Below are 21,773 nucleotides of genomic sequence, written 5' to 3'. Positions count from 1 at the left end.
TATAGTTCTAGGTTTTGCATTTAGATCTATCATCTATTTTAGTTAATTTTTATATATGATGAGAATTTTGTATATGTTATATTTGGCTTTTTTTGCATATGGTTATCTGGTTGTTCTGCCACCACTTATTAAAAAGACTGTCCTTTTTCCTTTCCTAAAGGCCTTTGTGCCTTTATCAGAAATCATTTGAGTACATATGTATGGCTTTATTTCTGGATTCTCTGTTTCATTGATCTTTCTGCATGTCTTTTTACATCAATACCATCCTGTTTCGATTATTGTAGCTTTATAAAACTTCTTCAGATCAGGCAGTTTTAGCTCTGCAACTTTGTTCTTTTTCAGAGTTGTTTTGATCATTCTATGACTTGTATTTCCATAAGAATTTTGAAATCTGCATATCAATTTCTAAAAAACAAAACTGCTGGAATTTTGATGGGGATTATGTGGAATTTATAGATCATTTGAGAGGAACTGACATCTTAACCACATTGAGTCTTCCAGCCCACAATGTAAATCTTTTCATTTATTTAGGTCTTTTAAATTTCTATCAGCAATATTCTGTAGTTGTTAGCATATATCTTTAGAATGGAATTTGTTTTTTCCTTTTTTTTTTTTCTTTTTTCTTTCTCAAGATTGCTTTGGCTAATCTAGGTTCTTTGTATTTCTCTACAAATTTTAGAATCAGCTTGTCAATTTCTATTAAAAGAAACCCTTGTTTTCTCTTTTTAAAACGAATTTTAAGTCATAACAAACAAAACTTCCAGTATTCTTAATATTTGCATCCTTGCAGAAATCATGGCAATGGAATGAAGAATTTGGCATAAATAAATGTCAGTCAGGCTGTGTAGCCAAAGGAATTTATTTCCACATTGTACCAGAAACTCAAATGTTAGTTGATTGAAGACGTACACTAGCAGGAATTTTTATTTGATTATGAATATGGAGGACTGAAAAATATGAATTATGAAATAACATTCTGAAACTTGTGAAATCTAGTGTTTATCAGGGTAAAAATAATTTAAAGTTTAATGCTTTTATGTATGTCTATGCCTGGATCTGTAGTATGACTATTCTGTTTACAGTGTATGTATAAGGAAATACCTTCTGGCAATTTGAAAATATGATGTAACTAAAATACAGGTCTGACTTGTTAATCTACTGTTAAAGACTGAAAATTATTTTAATTGCTCTTTTTCTGACTAGTCTTTCAGAGAAATATGATAGGTGAGTTTATTCTGATGTGGTCATTTTGTTTGTTGTCTCTTAGGGTGCTGAGATAGTAAATACTATTAAAGTGCAAAGTATGGTTATTTTTCATCGTCATCTTGATGTCCTATTAGTATTTGTGTATGGGATTTTAACGTGTGTTTTTATGATTTTCAGTTTTGCAATTACTTCAAGAAGTTTGGCATAAGAAACTTTGATGTTCAATGTTGAAGTTGCTTGGCAGATTATTTACTAAAATCATAATCATAGGAAAAAAAAAAGTCCACCCAAGTTAGACATTATCTTAGTTTTCATGGACATTTTCAGAGTACGGCCCTTGGCTTTTATGGAAGAATGTTATAGGAAACAGCTTATGAACTCCACTGCTGAACTTCCAATATACATGTTTGTTTTGTATCAAAAAGGAAAATCGTTTTTTGTTATATTGATCTAATAAAAACATATAGTAAAATGTAAAGTTTCCTCTTGTCATGTTAAAGTGCAAGATGTAAGAGGAAATATCTCCCAAATCTATTTTGAATTTATAAAAAATATAAAGCCTGGCTTTTTGGATGTTGGTCCTGTATGAATTTCCAACTGCCTTACTTAAACTCTTCTTATCCAAACCTCTTCAAAAAATTGTCTTTACTTATTGTCTCCAGTTTCATGTGTCCTTCTTCCTTCCCACTTTCCCTCTTCAGATTATGTTTTTTTATAAATTAATTTGTATTGTGTCAACATTATTCATGCAAATAAAACGATAACTAGTTCTATAAGACTTGTCATAGAAAAATAGCAGTACCTCCTATTTACAAAATTTTTTGCTTCCTAGAGACAATCACTTTTATTTTTCAAAGTGATTCATTTCAGTAATCCATATCACTAAGGGAAAAAAGTGCTCATATTGCCACTTCTTGATTTTTCTGTTTTGGACATTATCTGTTGGCTTCCCAGCATGGAAGGTAAGGATTTAATATTCTTTAATACTCATATGCATTTCTTCTTTCAACCACACATACCTTATAACACATACATACTTCCTTCCTGCCTTCCACCAACCCCATGGTTATATCTTAATTTTGGTTAGATCAGTATTAAAAGTTGACCTTTAAATAATTTAATAAAAAAACAAAACAAATAATAATAATAATAATAATAAAAGTTGACCTTTATTATGACTTTAGATGCTATTGGATAGTTAAACCACTTTTTCTTTTCTACATAACCTTTTACTTTTATTGGAGTTAATGTTTTCTTGTTTGTGTCGTTTTCTATGTAATTAATTCAAGCTCAAAATCTGTAGCAGTTGTTTAAATATCCTTTCAAGATTTTTAGATGCATTAGATACTCTTATCAATTTCATCTTCTTGGCATTTTCTCCCAGAGCTTCTGATCGGCTCCAATTTGAACTGATGACCCTTATGCCTGCTGTACAGTTGTCATCTTATAATTTCTCTTCGCTTCATCCTGAGTGTTCCTTTGGTCTTCTGTACTGGTTCCTTTGTTTCCCTTAACCTATATTTTTCTCTTGATTTATACTCTTGTTTTGGTGTGGTTCAAGTTGTAGAAGCTTAATGAGAAAACGGGTATGTGGGAGATAAAATTTTTGACCTTGTTTTGTCTGAGCACGTTTTCATTTTACTGTGACATTTGATAGTTTGTTAGGATCTTATTCTAGGTTGGAAATCATTGCCTTCTAGCTTCTAGTACATATTACTGTTGAAGTCTGGAGTTAGTCTAATGTCTTTTTGTTTGTATATGACCTACTTCCTCCCTTCACCCGAAGCATGTAGGATATTCTGTTTGTCTCCAATGTTCTGACATTTTAGTTTCACTCATTGAGCTGGGGACTAGGAGAGCCCTTTTGACTTAACTTATTAATAATATCTCCCCTTGATTTTCTGTTTGCTAGAGGATTCTCTTTTTAAAACCATATCTATGGTGAAGGATATAACACACAACTATAAAATGAATAATACATAAAGATACAATTTAACCATCACCCAGGTTAGAAATAGCTCATTGTTAACACTTTTCTCAATAGAACTCTCCAAAAGGTAACTACCTTGCTTTTCTTTATAGTTTTACCATTTAAACATGTGTCCCTAAATACTACAGTTTATTTTTTTTCTCATCTTGAACTTTGTGAATGGAATCCCATTGCATCTATTCTTTATATCTGGCTTTCTGTCAATATTATTTTGAAGATATATCCACATTTTATGTAGCTATAGTTACTCTGTGTGTGTGTGTGTGTGTGTGTGTGTGTGTGTGCGCGCGCGCACGCGCGCTGTATATATATTCCATTGTATGAATATGCCACAATGTATCTCTTCTCTAGATAGATTTTTGAGTTTCTTTTTAGTTTGGGGGTATTACTAATGTTACTTATGAGCCTTCTTATACAGGTCTTCTGGTAAATGTGTGTGCTTATTTCTTTAAAGTAGTGCTGTTCAATAGAAATAAATATAAGCCACATATGTAATTAAAATTTTTCTCATAGCCATATTTAAAAGTAAGAAGAAACAGATGAAATTGATTTTAATATATTTAACCCAATAAATTTAATCATTTCAGCATGTAATCAGTTTAAAAATTATTGAGATACTTGACACTCTTTTTTAAAAAAATAAATCTTTAACATCTGATATGTATTTTGCTATTACAGCCCATCTTAGTTGAGTGGAGCTACATTTCAGGTTATCAATAGCCACGTGTGATTAGTGTCTATTATATTGGACTGTATAACTCTAAAAGATATATACAGAGGGTGCCAAAAAATGTATACACATTTTAAGAAAGGAGAACTGTATTAAAATTATAATACTCAATATATACCGATAGCAAAAGATGAACACAAGTCACGTTTGACTTCTGCAATTACAAGAGGTGCTCAAAGTGGTTACCATCAGCGTCCAGACACTTCTGATTACGGCGAACTACTGCTTGAGCAACACTGACCAAAGTGTCCACTTGTATACACTTTTTTGGCACCCCCAGTATATATATATCCAGTAGTGGAATTGCCAGGTTATAGGGTATGCATATATTGAACTGTAATAGATTATGGCAGAGTTTTCTGAAGCAGTGGATCCATTTTGTACTCGGTGGCAGTGTGTGAGAGTTCCCATTGTTCCACGTAATCACCAATATTTAGTATTATGAGACTTACTAATTTAGTTGTCTGGTAAGTTTCATTGTGATTTAACTTGCATTTCCCGATTACTAAAGAGCTAGAACACCTTTTTACGTTTATTGTCCATTTGAATTTCTCCTTTTGTGAAATGCTAGTTTATAAGTGTTTTTGCTTATTTTTTAATTTGGCATTTTTATCTTTTTTTTCCTTTTGAATATTTAGGAGTTCTTTATAAATTCTGGATATAAGCCCTTTTGTTTTATGTGTTAACATAGATCTTTGCCTTTTTACTTCCTTTAAGGTGTCTTTTGATGAACATGATTTTAAAATTTTAATGTGTTAAGTTTATCTATCTACTTATGGGTAGTAATTTTTGTGTCCTGTTTAAGAAATCCTTTCCTATCATGAGGTCATGAAAATATTATCTAGTTTTATATGCCCAGAACTTTATTAGGTCTATTTAATAGGTCTAAAATCCAACTAGAATTGATTTTTGTGTAAAGCATGAATACGAGTTGTTTTATCCTTCTCCATAAGGGTATCTAGTTGTTCACTATTAATTCACTTCCCCTGCCTTCCCACAATACTCCTCCCTCCCCCGATGCTCTCTGTTGTACCACTTTTGTTGTAAATCTGTGGACTTGTTTCTTACTGTTTTATGTTCCATTCATCTGTCTGTCTGTCATTACACCAGTACCATATTCTTATTACTGTAGCTTTGTAATAAATCACAGTAACAATTGGAGGAAGTATTTGTACTTGTTTAAGAGTATGTGACTGATTTTCTTAGCTGTTTTCATTTCTATATAAGTTTTGAAATTATCTTGTCAATTTCAGCAAAGCAACCTGTTTGGTTTTGACTGTGGTTTTAGTAACTCCCTGGATCAGTTTGAGGAGAATTCATATATTTACAATACTAAGTCTAATAATTCATGAAAATGGTATTATAATTCATTTATTTGCATTTTTAATCTTTCCCTGAGTCTATAGTTTTTGCCCTAGGGGTCTTATACTTTTGTAATATTTATTCCAAGCTACATGATAAATTTTTTATTCTGTTGTAAATAATATTAGTTTTAAATTTTATTTTCTAACTTTGATGCTGTTACATAGAATAAAATTTTATTTTTTATGAGTTCAAATAATTTATCTGTACAATATTTTGACTTTCCTTCATGGATGTATTAGTCTGGGGTCTCCAGAGAAACAGAAACACACACACACACTCTCCCTCTCCCTCTCTCTGTCTCTCTCTCTCTCTCTCTCTCTCTCTCTCTCTCTCTCTCTCTCACACACACACACACACACACACTCACACTCACACTCACACTCACACTCATACTCATACTCATGTAGGCGGAGAAATCCCAGATCTGCAGTCAATAAGGGGAAGATCCAGGAGAGCTGCGGGTATAGTTCTAGTCCAAGTGCTAGTCCAAAGGCAGGAGAAGACTGAAGTCCCAGGTCAAAGACCTGGGCAAAGAGGAAAACTTATTTCTTATTCAGCCTTTATTCTGTTTAGGCTTTCAATGGATTGCATGAGGTCCACTCACACTGGGGAGGGCAATCTGCTTTACTCAGTCTACTGATTCAAATGTTAATCTCTTCTGGAAACACTCTTCCAGACACACTCAGAAAAAATGTCTAGCCAAATATCTGGGCACCCTGTGGCCCAGAAATTGACACATAAAATTAACTGTCATAGTGGGCAATGAAATCATCTACAAATTTGTTTGTTTCTTTCTAATTCTTATAATTTTATTTCTTTTTCTTGCTGTACTGCATTAGCTAGGACCTCCAGTACAATGTGGAATAGGAATGATAAAATTATCCTTGCCTTTTACCTGATCTCAGAAGGAAAGCTTTCAGTGTTTAACCATTAACTATGATATTTATTGTAGCTTTTTAATAGATATACTTTATCAAATTAAGGAAGTTTATTAAGAGATTTCATTATGAATGAATATTGAATATTTTTAGATAATTTTACCACATCTATTGTGATGATCTTATTATTTTTCTCTTTTGACCTGTTAACATGGTGAATTACTTCGCTTGATTTTCCAACATTAAACCAACTTTACATTCCTGGGATAAACTCAACATAGTCATATTGTGTATTTATAAAGGCCTATAAATTGCATATTTCTTTTGAGTTTTCATATCAAGGCTGCTTTTAAAATAAGTTGGGAAGTGTATCTTGTTTTTTTTCTGTCTTCTGGGATAGTTTGCTTAAGATTGTTGCATTTCTTCCTTAAATGTTTGATGGGTTTGTCAGTGAAGTCATCTAGGCCCATGTAATGAGCTGTACAAGCAAGTCTTAACAAATTTCAGAAAATTGAAATCATAGAAAGTTTGTTTTGACCACAATGTGTGATTCTAAAAATAAAAAACATAACTTAAAAAAATCCCCTATGTTTAGAAATTAAGAAATATACTTCTGAATTCTAAATGTCAAAGAAGATACCATAGTGAAAATTAGAAGCAATTTTGAAATGGGTGACTACAAAAGTATTTCATATCAGAATCTGTGGTATTTTTACAAAAGTAGTTCTTAGGGAAAATATACATATTACAAAAGAATAGAGATTGAAAAATAATGACCAGGTATCCATCTCAAGACATTAGAAAAAAGAACTAAAAAAAAAAAAGCAGAAGAAAAAATGAATGTGAAGCCGATATAAATGAAAGATACAACAAACATAAAATAGGATCAACAAAGCCAAAAGTTGGTTCTTGAAAAGATTAATAAAATTAATAAACCTCTGAAAGACTTGTCAAGAAAAATAATGAACACATAAATAATACTAGGAATGAAAAAAGGGACGTCACCCAAAGACTTTATGGACTTAAAAGTTGCAAGAGGCTGTAATGAACAATGTTATGTTAAATTTTGAGAAGTTAGATTAAGTGGTCACCTTCATCCTGTTTTTTTGTGGGAAGGTTTTTAATTACTGAATCAGTTTTTCTAAATAACCATGAGACTTTAAAATATCCATTTTTTATGTCAGTGGCACTTATATCCTCCTAATACCATGGCATAAAGTTACAATAGTACTTCTCTCAGTCATTCTTTCAACAAATATTTACATGACATCTGCTATATGGTAGGTACTATCTTTTACCTTATTATTCCTCATATCCATTTTGACTAGATTATTTTTTAGGATAGATTACTAGGTTCTGAATTTAAGAAACTTAACAACAAAAAAGGCTCAGCACAGCTATGTGACAATAATCAGGAGCCTATACCATTGTAAAAGGAAACTGATTAGCATCTACTTCTTCCTAGAGCAGCTCTATAATTTGTAAAGTAGTATGGTTATTCAGATGCCCCTGTTCATAGAATTTTAGTAGCTATATTAGTTAACTTCAGGGTGTGTGTGTGTGTGTGTGTGTGTGTGTGTGTGTGTACGTGTGTATGATTTATATATATATATATATGATTTCTATATATATATATGATTTCTATGAAATTGTATAGAATATTTTATGTATATATGCTTTTTGAGTGGTAAGGAGGAGAGGGGCCAAAAGATTTTCATAGGATCCAAAAAAGTTTAAGAACCACTGCACTGTGGGTTAAGAAAAGTTTACAGAGACCAACAAATACAGGTGCTTTTTTTTTTGCTTTTTTTTGTGTTTTATGTCTGTATTTGAGTAACCATTTTGGTAAAATATTAATTATATATAAGATTCTCTGACATTTGTTCAGTAAATACTATTTTGCCTGTATGTCAACTGAGAACTTTATTTTTAAAGGTTCAGGAGCAAGTACACCCCAATCTCTCAGCTACTGAAGAGTCTCTCTACTATATTGAAGAGCTGATTTTTCAGCTGCTTAATAAATTATGCATGGCACAACCAAGGACTGTCCAAGATGTGGAGGTAAAAACTATTTTGTTATTTCAAAAAGTCACTGAACCACTGTACAAATTAATTTTTGAATCTAAATATATATCATTCTAAATTATTGTGGAAACTAAAACCATTGAAATCATATGGGATATATACACTTAGTTCATTTTCAATAAAGGTATCAAGGCAGTGCAGTGGGGAAAGGAAAATTTTTTAGCAAAAAATGTGCGAGAACAACTGGATAAATTTATGGGGCAGAAAACCCTTAAACTTATCTCACACAAAAATTAATTCAAGATGGATCATGGTCTTAAGCATAAAAGCTGAAACTATAAAGTTTCTAAAAGAAAATGCAGGAGAATATATTCATTACCTGGGGTTAAGCAAATTTTATTTTTTTTTACTGAGGACTCAAATGCAGTAAACATTAACAACTAAAATTAATGAAAAAAAAAGGTAAGTCGCAGACTAGGAGAAAATGTTTGCAATATGTTGTCCTTACAAAGGGCTTATATCCAGAATATGTTAAAAACTCCTACAAATCAATAATAAAAAAACAACCACCCTGCTCACCCAAACGGGCAAAAGTCTTGAACAGACATTTCATCAAAGGAATATTTGCTAATGGCCAATTATGCATGAAAAGGTGCTCAAGTTCATAAGTCATCAGAGAAATAGCAGTTAAAATCATAATGAGATACCAATTCACGTTCACTCAATGGGATAAAATTAAAGACATAACACCAATTGCTGATGAGATGAGAGCACCTAGAATTCTTTACATTACTAGTAGTGGGAGTGTAAAATTGTATAACCACTTTGGAAAATTTTTTGCCAGTTTCATATAAAGTTAAATATATATCTAGCCTATGACCCAGCAGATTTACTCCTAGGTGTAAGTATACACACAGAAATAAAAATAGAGAAATAAAAAATATATGTTCAAAAAAAGACTTATACATGAATATCCAAGCAATTTTATTCATAATAACCAAAAATTGAAAACAACTCAAAATTACATCAACAAGAAAGTGGGTAAACAAATTTTAGTTGATTCATAAAATGGAATACTACTCCACAATAATATAGAACAAACTATTGATACATGTAGTAACATAGCTTCAATACACAGACATTACATAGAGCAAAAAAAACCAGACCCCAGAGAGTACATATTGTGTGTTACCACTTAGATGAAATTCAGAAACAGGTAAAATTAATGGTGATAGACGTCAGGATGGTGGGTGGCTGCCTGTGAGGGGTGGAGATTGAGATGGTAGAAATGTTCTATGTCTTGATTAGGGTGATGGTTGCACACGTGTAAGCATTTTTCCAAACTCATTGAATTGTACACTTCAGATCTGCGCATTTTACTGCATATAAATATTACCTCAATAAGGGATTAGTATAAATCTTAAGGATATTGATTGATTGATTGATTGATTACTACACACATACTGACATACACACACACACAAATACACACACACACACACGTACACACCTAAAATATGTGTGGCTTGGTTTCATGGGTGTATTTTTAGATTTTTTAGAAATACCTTTCATAAATTAATTTTGCACAATACTGTTTACATCACCTCTCTTTTGAAAATTGTTTATAATACAACAACTTCCAGTATGAAGGAAAATCTTAATTTGGAATAATTAAGCTATTAAGCTTTTAGGAACTCTGAGAATTAAAGCATTTGTTTCCCTATTTTCTGCTGTCAGAATTAGACATTAAATAAACATAATAAAAGCATACTTTTCAGTATCTAAATGTGCTAAAAGCTAAGAATATAATTTTAAAAGTAGGAAATTCTAAATTGGTGTTTAATTCCACCATTATTACTTCTCATTATTCATGCCAATCACTAGGATTAGATGAACCATAATAGTAACCTAAAAGGCTTGGATTTTTTGTTTTTGCCAAGAGGTGTATTTCCTTAAGCCATTCTGAGCTCCACCACCCACTCGATCCTATAAGAGGTACATGCCATCTTTTTAAAACTGTCCTCTATATTTGAAGCTCTGACATTAGCAAAAGGAGAGTGACTGCATAATAATTATTAATAATGAGTTAACAACTTCTGCTAGGTAAACAATTTTAACCCTAGAAACCTTACTGTAAAATCACTGATAGTTATTTCATGCTAGCTATAATCTCTTCTAATATTATTACTTTTTCTTTTTCTCAGTTCCATTTTAATTATGCTTATACTTAAAGCTTTCTGTTTAAAATTTCACCTTTTTCTTCACCCATGGGAATTAGGTGGAAAAATCTTGATAGTCCTGCTGAACTTTTTTTTTTTTAATTTTACTTATTACAGGAATCAAAATTTTATGTTACTATTATCTGCTAGGTTTAAAGATGGAGATAAAGTTTAATTTTGTAAAAATCTTCTATTTATGACCACTTCTGTTAACAATAGTACTGCTATGATCTGAACAGGAACGAGTTCAAAAGACCTTTCCTCATCCAATTGATAAATGGGCTATTGCTGATGCACAGTCTGCTATAGAGAAACGAAAACGAAGAAATCCTCTCTTACTGCCTGTGGACAAAATCCATCCTTCACTGAAGGTAAAACAAACATTAGGGAAGTTCTTAATAACAAATAATACTTTATATAATATTGGTGCATATAATATTTATATAGCATGGTCTATGTTATTGTATATGTGCACTTAACCGTATTTCCCCACGTATAAGACGCACCCTTTTCCGAAAAATTTGGGGTCTAAAAACTGGGTGTGTCTTATACAGTGGTTGTAGTTTTTTTTACTTGCATTTCCCACTTTTTTCGCGCTTGTTTTTGTGCTCATACAACCACTGTATAAGACGCACCCAGTTTTTAGACCCCAAAGTTTTCGGAAAAGGGTATGTCTTATACATGGGGAAATACGGTATGTATTTGTTAATATGTGTACAAAATAAAATATACTTTGATAAAATCATATTGTCTTTCAAATAATATTAAGTTAATGATAAACACTAATGCATCTTTGTGACATCTTCTAATGACTACTACCCCAACTGATTTTCAGCCTTTTCTTGATTAAGAAAATACATGTCAAAAGCTAGTGTGAGTTCTGGGCCAGCCGATTGGCCCATTGGTTAGGAGTTGGCTTGGAATGCCAGCTCTGAGCAGCAGGGCCCTGGTTCGGACCCCACATTAGAGCCGGTGATGCTACGCCCTCTGCAGCTAAGATAGTCAACGGTGGCTGGACCTGCGCTGCCATGGGCCGCCGGCTGCAGCGGGGCTGCAGTGAGCTGCCGTGGCCTGCTGTGAGTGGCTGGCAGCTGGTGTGGGCTGCCGGGAGCTGCAGTGAGCGGCCATCCGGTGACCGGCGACTGATCTGCCTCACCTGGGAAGAGCACAGTGATAATACCAGCATGAGCCATTGAGCCATCCTCCACAGTTAGACTAAAGAACAAAAGGACAGCAACTTGTCTGTTCCCCTTCCCCGATTCCCTAATGCTGTTCCCCTCCCCCAATTCCCCAATAAAATCTTTTTAAAAAACCAAAAAAATATCTGTGATAAATAGATTAATTTAAAAACAGTTCTGGGCTGGCCGAGTGGCTCAGTTGGTTAAGAGCTCATGCAAGAGTGTGAGCTCTGAGCAACAGCAGTTCGATGCCCAGCCCGAACTGAGTTGTCGGTGAGCTGCCAACAGGTAGCAGGATGGCTCAGCTAAAAAAAAAAAAGAAAAATGTCTGTTGAAAGGGCCGGCTGAGTGGCTTAGTGGGTTAAGAGCTCCCTCAAGAGTGCGAGCTCTGAGCAATAGTGGTTCGATGCCCGGCCCGAGCTGAGCAGCCATTGAGCTGCCAACAGGTGGCAGGATGGCTCAGCTTGAAGAAAAAAAACAAACAAAAAAAACCAGTTCTGAACTCACAGTAGCTTTCTTTTTTAAAGATTTTATTGAGGAATTGGGGGAGGGGAACAGACAAGTTGCTGTCCTTTTGTTCTTCAGTCTAGTTGTGGAGGACGTCGCTTCACTGGCCTATGATGTTATTATCATTGCGCTCTTCCCAGCTGAGGCAGTTGCTCGCCGGCCGTTGGATGGCTGCTCATGGCAGCTCATGGCAGCCCACTGCAGCAGGGGCTGCAGCCTATGCCATCGCCAGCAACTCATGATAGCCCAGCTCCAGGTCGAGCTATCGTTCACCATCTTAGCTGTATAGGGTGCAGTGTCACTGGCCCTCATGTGAAATCTGAACTGGGGCCCTGCTGCTCAGAGCTGGCTTCCCAAGCCAGCCCTTAACCAACGCGCCACTCAGCCGGCCCACAGATATTTTTATGTACATTGGAAAGTAGACTATGGAATATTATTTAATCTATAGAAAATACTTGATGTACATGGATTTGAATACCCTTTGGTAGCAATTTCAAGACACTCCCTCCCCTCCCCCTGCCCAATGCACATATCCTCTCACTAGAAACCATTGTAATTTGGGATATTGGTTAAAGCAAGGTTCTTGAAGATAACAATACTTGTCAAATGGGTTTTGGATAATGTATTGATTAAGAGGTTTTAATTGAAGTCCAGCCCAAGATTTCTAGTCGTATATTATAATTAACTATCTCTTATTTGATGCTAAAGGCAGATTTGTTAGGTTAGATGTCTCTTTTAAAGAAGCCCCTGATACTGGGACCAACAACTCATTTGATATCCTATGGTACTAGAAAGTTTAGACATTTGGTTTATAGAAAATTCTTTGTAAATATGAATGTTAAATGAAATTTTTAAGTGTTTTATTGGTACTTACAGTGCCATTTTTTAGAATTAAATTGTTTATTTTTTTCCTACAGGAAGTTTTAGGGTACAAAGTGGACTACCATGTGTCCTTATATATTGTGGCTGTCCTAGAGTATATCTCAGCTGATATTTTGAAATTGGCTGGTAATTATGTTTTTAATATTCGACATTATGAAATATCTCAGCAGGACATTAAAGTGTCAATGTGTGCAGATAAGGTAAGTGTTAAAAGGTATTTAAATTTAACTTGAATAGTAGTGACTATGCATATGTCACTTCTACCTCCCTCTTTTTAAATACATCATTAGTAATCTTTATAATTCCTGGATTTGAAAGACAGAAAAATGCTGGCTTTACATAACTCTGATATTTCCAGGTTTTTCAGCATGTGACAGGATGGTAATCTCTTCTCTCTATCAAGCATCTTTTACCTATAGGAGAAAACATCCAAAGCCTCCAGCCAGTTTAAGAAAAGTACTTTGAGTTTTATATTTTTAGAAAGAGACTATATACAGAATATTTAGATACTTTGAAGTAATTTTGAAAAACATACTTTGGTTTCATAGAATAGTTCAATGGGACACAGGTAGAGAGAAAAAGACATTGCAATGCCAAAGTTACTTCCTTCTGATAATTTTTTTGTTACACTTCTTTCTTCCTGGCTATAAGCTACTGAGGGAAGAAATGGAGTATTTTTTTCTCACCTCCTTTTTTTCTCTTTCTACTTCTGTTCCTCTATTTCTTCCTTTTTAAATCAACATTTTTGAGTACCTGTTGTGGGCCAGTCAGCAATCCCTGTGTTAGAATTTATTTTAGTGGGAAATAAAAATATTGTAAACAAATAAGTAGCACAATGTAATTAAAACTATTAAACAAATAAGTCAGCACTGTAGTGGAGAAAATGATCAACACTGGTGCAGGGGAGATGAGGAGTATTTCACAAAGAAGATACCTCAACTGGACCTCTAAGGGTGAAGGACCCCCAGGACCTGGCACATGCCAGTGGCTCTCTACTTTGATCGCATACCAGAAAGCTTTGAAAGAACACTCATGCCTGCGTCTCACCCCCAGAGATTTTCATTTACTTGGCCTGAGTTGGGTCTCCACGCGTTAGTATTTTCAAATTTTTGGAAAGCATCTCAGGTGATTCTGATAAGCAGTTATGATTGAGAGCCACTGTGCTGTGCTCTAGTCTCAAAAATGATTTTTCACTTAAAATCCATAGCAACAGAAATTCCTTATTTCTATTTTGACTTCTAAAATTATGATTACATGGGTGTTTTTTTTTACTACTTTGTGTTTATCTCAGACTTTTAGTAAAATTGCCTGTGCCCAGACCACTTGAGAGTAAGTTGCCAACATAGCTTTATGTCCTACAAACAAAAACATTCTCCTACGTAATCACAGTATGACAGTCAAAATCCAGGAAATTTACATTGATATGTTATACCATCTAACTCACAGACCCCATTCAAGTTTTGCCAGTTGTCCCAATGATGTCCTTTATAACAAAATGATCCAGTCCAGAATTATGTATTGCATTTAGTTGTCATGAATCTTTTCCTTCAGACTGAAACATTTCCTCATTCTTTCCTTAACTTTTATTACCTTGACACTTTAAAAAAGAATTTTTTTTATTTTTATTGGGGAACAGCCATGGTCATTGGTTGCACATTGCTTTCATGCTACAGTGGCATAGTTGACTCTTTTAAGGAGGGCGCAGCTCACAGTGGTCCATGCCGGGATTGAACCGGCAACTTTGGTGTTATCAGCACCACGCTCTAACCAACTGAGCTAACTGATCACCCAACCTTGACACTTTTAAGTATTACACCAATTGTTGTTTAAAATGCCCTTTACTTTAGGTTTTTTCTGGTGTTTTCTCTTGATTAGATTCAGGTTATGGATCTGAAAGGAGTATCATAGAAGCAATGCTGTGCTCTTCTCACTGCATTTGCTCCCATAGCACACAATTGCGATGTGTCCCATTATTGGTGATATTCACTTTGATCATTTAATTAAGGGGTTGCCTGCCAAGCTTCTCTACTTTGAAGTACTCTTTTCCCTTTTGTAATTACAAATAAATATTTTGTGGAATATTTTGAGACTGTAAATATCTTGTTCCTCATCATACTTTAAATTTATTCATTTGTTTATTTTAATATGGGCTCTTGGATTCATGTTTTATTTAATCAGTCATAATCCATTACTTCATTATTTAGTTTGATACTCAAATTTCACCAGATTTGACCAGTGAGAGCCCCTTCAAGTTGGCTTCTCTGTCCCTGTCATTCTTTGAACACTCTCTTTTGACACAAGATGTTCTAGGTTCAACTTGTTCTTTACCTGCTGCTCAAGCCTGGAATTAGTTGTTTTCTAAAAAATCTTGCTTTCTTTTAGTGGAGAATGGTATTTAGAAACCAAGATCTGGGTGCTAAATGACCTTATTACTATTTGAGTGTCACTGCTCTGGTCTCTTAGATGCTAGAGTTAGGGGATATATATACATACACACACATACACACACACACACACATATATACATATATATACATATATATATATATATATATATATATACACACACACACAGACATACATACACGCACACACATACATACACATATACATCTAAATTTTATTCTTATTTTTATGAGATCTCACAGATCTCTTCAAACCAAATCCAATATCATAGGTTCATTTTAGCTCCCCCTTTTCATATTTGTAGCTCACTTCTCTGATAGTAAGAAACTTGGCTCCCATTTTTCTTAATATATTTTATTTAATCAGTTCTATGTATTCAATCTCCCAGAAGGCCTCTCTTCCCCTAGTGGTGTAGGCACCCTCCTTAATTCTATTTTGGCTTAGAAACCCTTCCTCCCTTTTTATACACTCTCCTTACCCTCCCACTCAAACCTCTGACAATCCCATGTTGGACTGCTTCTGTGGACCACTTTCTCCAGCACCCATCATTGAGAGCTGCCCTGTCATATGGATAGTCTCTTATCTTAGTTGATCTCTAACATACTGTGTCAGGTTGTGCCCCTCACTACAGATACCCTCCTGACTTGTTTAGAATGTCACCCTGGGATGGGCCACCCCAGTTTTTCCCCACCGTCACCCTGCAGAGATTCCTACCTTATTTGCTGCCCCTTCCTCCCCCACCCATTAGCCTTGGACAGAATTTTTGAGGAGCTATGGAAAGGAGAGACTTCATACTATATTTGAGGTTCACTTTTTCCATAACTCTTTTTAGAGGCAGAAGCAATTAAATTCTAAATAATTAACAGTTTCAAAATTACAAGAGACCAAATTATCACAACCAACTGACAAATCATCACATAGCTTGTTTGGGCTAGGGAACTCGTTTCTTAAAAAACTTCATCTATTTTTATAGAATTCTCATTAGGTGAAATATCTTTCTCATACAAAGTTATAGTTGACTTCTCTATTAACTTGCATTCATTAATTCTGTCTTCTGAATTACATTAAATAAGAACGAACTTTTTCAGAATAAGTTATTTAGTTATTTGAAGCCTTTTTTCATGTACTAGATCTACCTTTTGAGACTTTAAAAAACAACCTTCATGTGACATGATTTTCTGATCTCATTGTTGTATTGCTCTTAGCCTGTGATTTCTAAAACTAAGACAACAATCTAAATTTGGTCTAACACAGACTATGATGAAATGCCTTCCTTCTTTATGTTATTCTTTTATAATTTCAGCATTAATGTTTTTGACATGTATGTCACTCTGCTTACTTATTGAGTTTGCAGATGTCAAAACTCCCTAGGACTTTTCACATGAGGTACTATTATGTTATGTCTTTGATTCTTCCAGTTTGTTTTCTTTGACTTCTTACAACTTGCTGTTGATTTTCTTTTATAAGTTTCAAGTCAAATTTATTCCTAGAACATTTCATACTGTTATTGAGACTATGCTCCAGCATATCAAGATATTACAAAAATAGAATTTTGTCATTCAGCATTTTCGATATATCCTAGCCAGGTTTTTTAAATGTTTGCAAATCTGAGAAACTTAGTTTTAGTTGGAATTATTTATTAAAAATACTGGAAAAACCAGTATGTAAGAAATGAGATTTCTCATGTTATTAGAGGCTTCCTTCTAGGAATAAATTGCCACTTTTTTTCCCATTATGGTCTTCTAGTCAGCTACTGTTTCACCTCTTGTCTAACTTAACCGTCAACAAACTTTATCTATAAAGGACCAAAGGGTAGATATTCTGGGCCATACAATCTCTCTTGTAACTACTTGTCTTTGCCTTTATTACAGGAAGGTGGCCATAAATGAATGAATGAGTGTGGGCTATGTTTTAGTAAAACTATTGCAGTGGGTGTGATATAGCCTGTGGGCTATAGTTTGCCCATCCTTTTCTACAATGATTGTTGTTTGTCTCAAGAGACTGTTGTATGCTTAGCTTAAAATCAAGATGACTATTTGTGAGTATAGTCATGTGAGTGAAATAATGAGAATAGTGTGACAGGGTGTGATCTTAGTAAATTTAAACTTTCTAGTGATCTCCATTTCAAGAGCTCACAAACCATCTGTTTAATAAACTATTTGAATAACTGATTTCTAGGGATCTGTATAAGTTGCCAGTCAAAGTAATATAATTTGCTAAACAGGGACTTTGGGAATCAACCTTTTTTATTTACATTTAAAAATAAAAGCAACATTTCACTATATGAGGTATTCTGTCACATCAAAGATTGCTGAGAATAGTTAGACGATCACAGGAAAGAATTGTATAGCTCAACCCCTACTATGCTTGTCACTATTAAGGAAAATAATATTCAGACTGGAAAAATAGAACATATGTGCTTAAGAGGAAAATTAATGTTTAAGAAAGGCAAAAGAATAAGAGCACAGAGCTGCTCTGAAGAACTTTACTTCTCTAACCCTAAATGTAGTAAGAGTTGAAGTCTTTGTTTTTTAATGCATGGTAATATTACTCCACCTGTTCCAATAATTGGCTGTACTTCTTTATTGTCCGTCTTATGAACATGACCAAAAATGCTTTTTATTGTCTTAACATTTTTTTTCTGATCCTTAATTCATTAGGGCTTTAGCCTTCTTTCTAAGTCTAATAGTTTGCAAACATAAATAATACATGTATTTTTTTCAGCAAGTCTTTTGTGCATTTACTGTGTGTCAGATGCTGTGGATTTTAAGATGAAATCATGGTTTTAATTCTTAGAAATTTCAGTACAAGTAGGAAAGAGAGAAGATTGCTAATGGAGGACTGAAGCCAGTGGGAAAGACTGAGAGGAAAGTGAGGGAGAGTGGGAAAAGCTACTTATACAAAGAAAATTATGTTTGAGCTAAGTGATGAAAATGGTAGGTATTTGTCATATAAATAAATGTGATAGTTGGAAAGGAAGTAAAAGAAGACATTCTAGACAGAGCAGAATACAAGGAACTGACCAGATTTAAGAAATATTTCTGAATTACAGTTAACAGGATTTGGGGACTGATTTGATATAAAAGCAGAAGTGGTAAGTCTAATGACAAATTATGATGACCAATTAAGTGGTGGTGTTATTAGTGACTCTGAGGTGGAGTATACATGTATAGGTTTGGTCGGACAGGGAGATAACTAGCAAGCCTTTCATAACACTTGTCCAGAGTTCAGAGAGATGCTGAGGCTAGAGATAAACATTTAAGGAGTCATCATCTACAGAGTAATTGGAAAGCATCTAAGAGCATAAGCACTTAGGAGAAAGTACAGCAGACATGTCAGACTGGTGACCTGCTAGTAAATGGGATTCCAGGTTTGTTCCTTAAATTTTTGAATTATTTGCCATCTACATTTACAAACCTGAAAATTTTACATAAAAATCTAAATCTCATACTTTTCTTGAAAAAAAGAAAATCAAAACCCTGACCAAATAGCTGGCATTTAACAATGCCCTTCCTCTTCAGGTGCGCACGCCTTCCAGTTTGCCACAATCTTTATTGCTTCTTGTATATCACAGTGTTACCTACCTGCCTGACCCTTAATAGCATTTACATTCAGGACTTTGGTGTTGCGTGACCAACAGTTCCAAAAACGGAACCGTGCAGCTCTGGTGCAGAAGGTGGGTGGTTGAGAAGGAGATCCCACTGACAGAATGATATATCAGAAGCCAAGGGGGAAAAGTTTTAAGAAGTAAAGAATTGTCAACTGTATCAGTAACTAGAGAAAACAAGTAAGAAGACTCCAGGAAGTCATTAGTGAACAGTTTGAGTAGAGTAATGGGCTTGAGAAGAGAATGAGAGTAAGACGTTCAAGAAAGCAAGTATAGACTACTTTAAAAATGTCTGATGGGGAAGACAGATCTAGCCTGTGTCATGTCTTTCATTCTTTTGCATGTATATTTAAAATCAGATTTCATCAACTAATTCCCTGTGCAGCCCCAGAGGGTTGTTCAGAGATCTGAAGTGCTGAGAATTGGGGCTGACAATGTTCAGTGGCAAGAAGGTGGGTTGTATGGAGGGGGCAGTGAGGAGGAGAGAGATTTCAGAGTGTCACAAGTGAGGCTAGTGATATGGATTAGCGTTAGATTGTGAACGGCCTTTATCCTTACAAAATTAGCGTTTTATGCTGAAGGCAAGGAAATCTAGTATCATTTTTATGTATGGTATGACACAAATTTGGTTTTAGGAACAAATTTTTGGAAATGGGACTGGCAAGACCAGTGGCAGGGAGTTTATATTGCAGGACTTGCGTATCCTTATAAGAGATGGTGATTGCTTAATAGTCTAAAGCGTGAAGTGGGACGGAAAAAACGTACCACATTTAAGAAATAGTTCTGAGTTTGATTCAACAGGATCCGGAGGACAGGGTTCCTGTTTATTTGGTTCATTGCTGTATTTTACCAACATCTGGCACAATTTCTGGTAATCAGTAGATCAGAACAATTTCAGAATGAATGAATTAATATCTCAATATGCTGTCAGAATTTCCTCTTATCCCTTTGAAGTTGTTTTACTTTTTGGAGCTTCCTTTTTGGGATTATGCCTTTTTTTCCTGAACTTTAAGGAAGTAGTTTTCAGCCAGTCTTGACTATATAATTAGGTAGGTCCAATTTTTCTCTATTAACTATTTTTATTCGAAAAAGTATGGTCACCTTTTTCCTATTGCTTTTGATTGACATCTAGTTCTTACGGGTTGGTTCACATAAGTCTGTAGTAGCAATCTTTTACTATTTTCTGAAAGGGGAAATTGTTGCTTTAGCAATTAAAGCATCTGTGGGATGCTTGGTTTTAACAAATGAATTTAATAACAGTTGTTGATATAGTAAATATGTATCAAAGTATCACACTTTTAACCTATTGTGTGCCTCTACTACAGTATCATTTCATTTTTTCTCCTTTGAACTCTACCCAAATCCATACAACCATCCTTATAGTAGGTAGGATAAGCAACTACCATTTTGAGTGCCTACTATTTGCCAGACATAATAGTATGTATTTTATGTACATTACCTCATTGAATTCTTTCATCTTTTATATGTAAGAAGTCTGACTTTTAAAAGAATCATCTGTAATCACAGATGAGTAAGTGGCTGTACTAGTATTTTGGCTTGGATTGTTCTCCAAAGTTATGCTCTTTTTTGTGATACATACACACACATATATATATATATATATTTCACTATTAGGTTTATCTTATTTCCAGAAATATTTGTTTTTCCCATTCAACATTTCAATTTCTCTTGATTTGAATTTTTTTCATATATATTAGCCTATAATATGACTCATTTTTAATGTTTTAATCGCAAGTACTTTGAAGTGGTTTTATAAAAGTAAGGAAAATAAGTTTATGCATTATTGATTTATTTCTCAGGTTTTGATGGACATGTTTGATCAGGATGACATAGGTTTGATTTCTCTCTGTGAAGATGAACCTAGTTCTTCAGGTGAATTAAACTACTATGACCTCGTTAGAACTGAAATTGCAGAAGAAAGACAGTATCTACGGGAACTAAATATGATTATAAAAGTGTTTCGAGAAGCCTTTCTTTCTGACAAAAAGCTGTTTAAACCTTCTGTAAGTACCTTTTTGGACTTGATATTCTGTCAGCCCCAACAGTCAAATAGCAGCTTAAAACCATAAATAGTGACTTTATATGCAAAACAAAAATATTCATTTATGTATTATTTGTAGTTTTTAAAATATGTGTCTATATTAATGTAAATGAAATAAATTAATGACAATGAAAATTACACACAAAATGAGAAATGGGGGATTATACTGGAATGAAATCTTTTTGTGCTGTGCAGTATCTAAGATTTGTATCATTCATTTGAAGACGGTGAAAAACATGTATGGTGTAGAAAAAACATGCTTTTTCCTGTCTTTTTGTAGGTACTTTTACATAGTAGCTTAAAGTTTTAACAGTGGAACTTTTTAAGAATAAAAGTTTATGCAGAATGTCACATAAAGGCAGAGCTTCTCTATTGGAAGACAGTGTAGGAGTGGGGTGAGTAGGATGGGGATCCAGGGAGCTTTGTCCATCTTTTTCTTTCGTGGCTTCTAAAATCAACTCTAAAGAATCCAGACAGACAAATACTCTTTTTTATTTTTTATTTAATTTATTTATTTATTATTATTTTTTTAAGATTTTTATTGGGGAATTAAGGGATGGGAACAGCGCTGGGGAGTTGGGGGAAGAGGAACAGACAAGTTGCTATCCTTTTGTTCTTCAGTCTAGCTGTGTAGGATGTTGCTTCACTGGCCCAAGTTGGCGCCATCATTGCGCTCTTCCCGGGTGAGGCAGATCAGTTGCCGGCTTCTGGACGGCCG

General features: G+C 34.3%; 1 protein-coding gene across 1 annotated transcript in view; it reads left to right on the top strand.

Annotated features, from left to right (window-relative positions):
- SOS2 (SOS Ras/Rho guanine nucleotide exchange factor 2) overlaps nucleotides 1-21,773 on the top strand; it is a 101,246-nt gene that overhangs the window by 13,330 nt on the left and 66,143 nt on the right. Inside the window, exons 2-5 of the mRNA XM_019630463.1 lie at nucleotides 8,105-8,230; nucleotides 10,653-10,784; nucleotides 13,016-13,180; nucleotides 20,814-21,017. Of these exons, the coding sequence (XP_019486008.1) occupies nucleotides 8,105-8,230; nucleotides 10,653-10,784; nucleotides 13,016-13,180; nucleotides 20,814-21,017 (627 nt within the window). The remainder of the gene's footprint in view (nucleotides 1-8,104; nucleotides 8,231-10,652; nucleotides 10,785-13,015; nucleotides 13,181-20,813; nucleotides 21,018-21,773) is intronic.

This window comes from Hipposideros armiger, unplaced genomic scaffold (assembly GCF_001890085.2).
Source record: "Hipposideros armiger isolate ML-2016 unplaced genomic scaffold, ASM189008v1 scaffold_918, whole genome shotgun sequence".
Lineage (NCBI taxonomy): Eukaryota > Metazoa > Chordata > Mammalia > Chiroptera > Hipposideridae > Hipposideros > Hipposideros armiger.
Note: the sequence above shows the minus strand (reverse complement) of the source record. Positions and strands in the feature narration are given on the sequence as shown.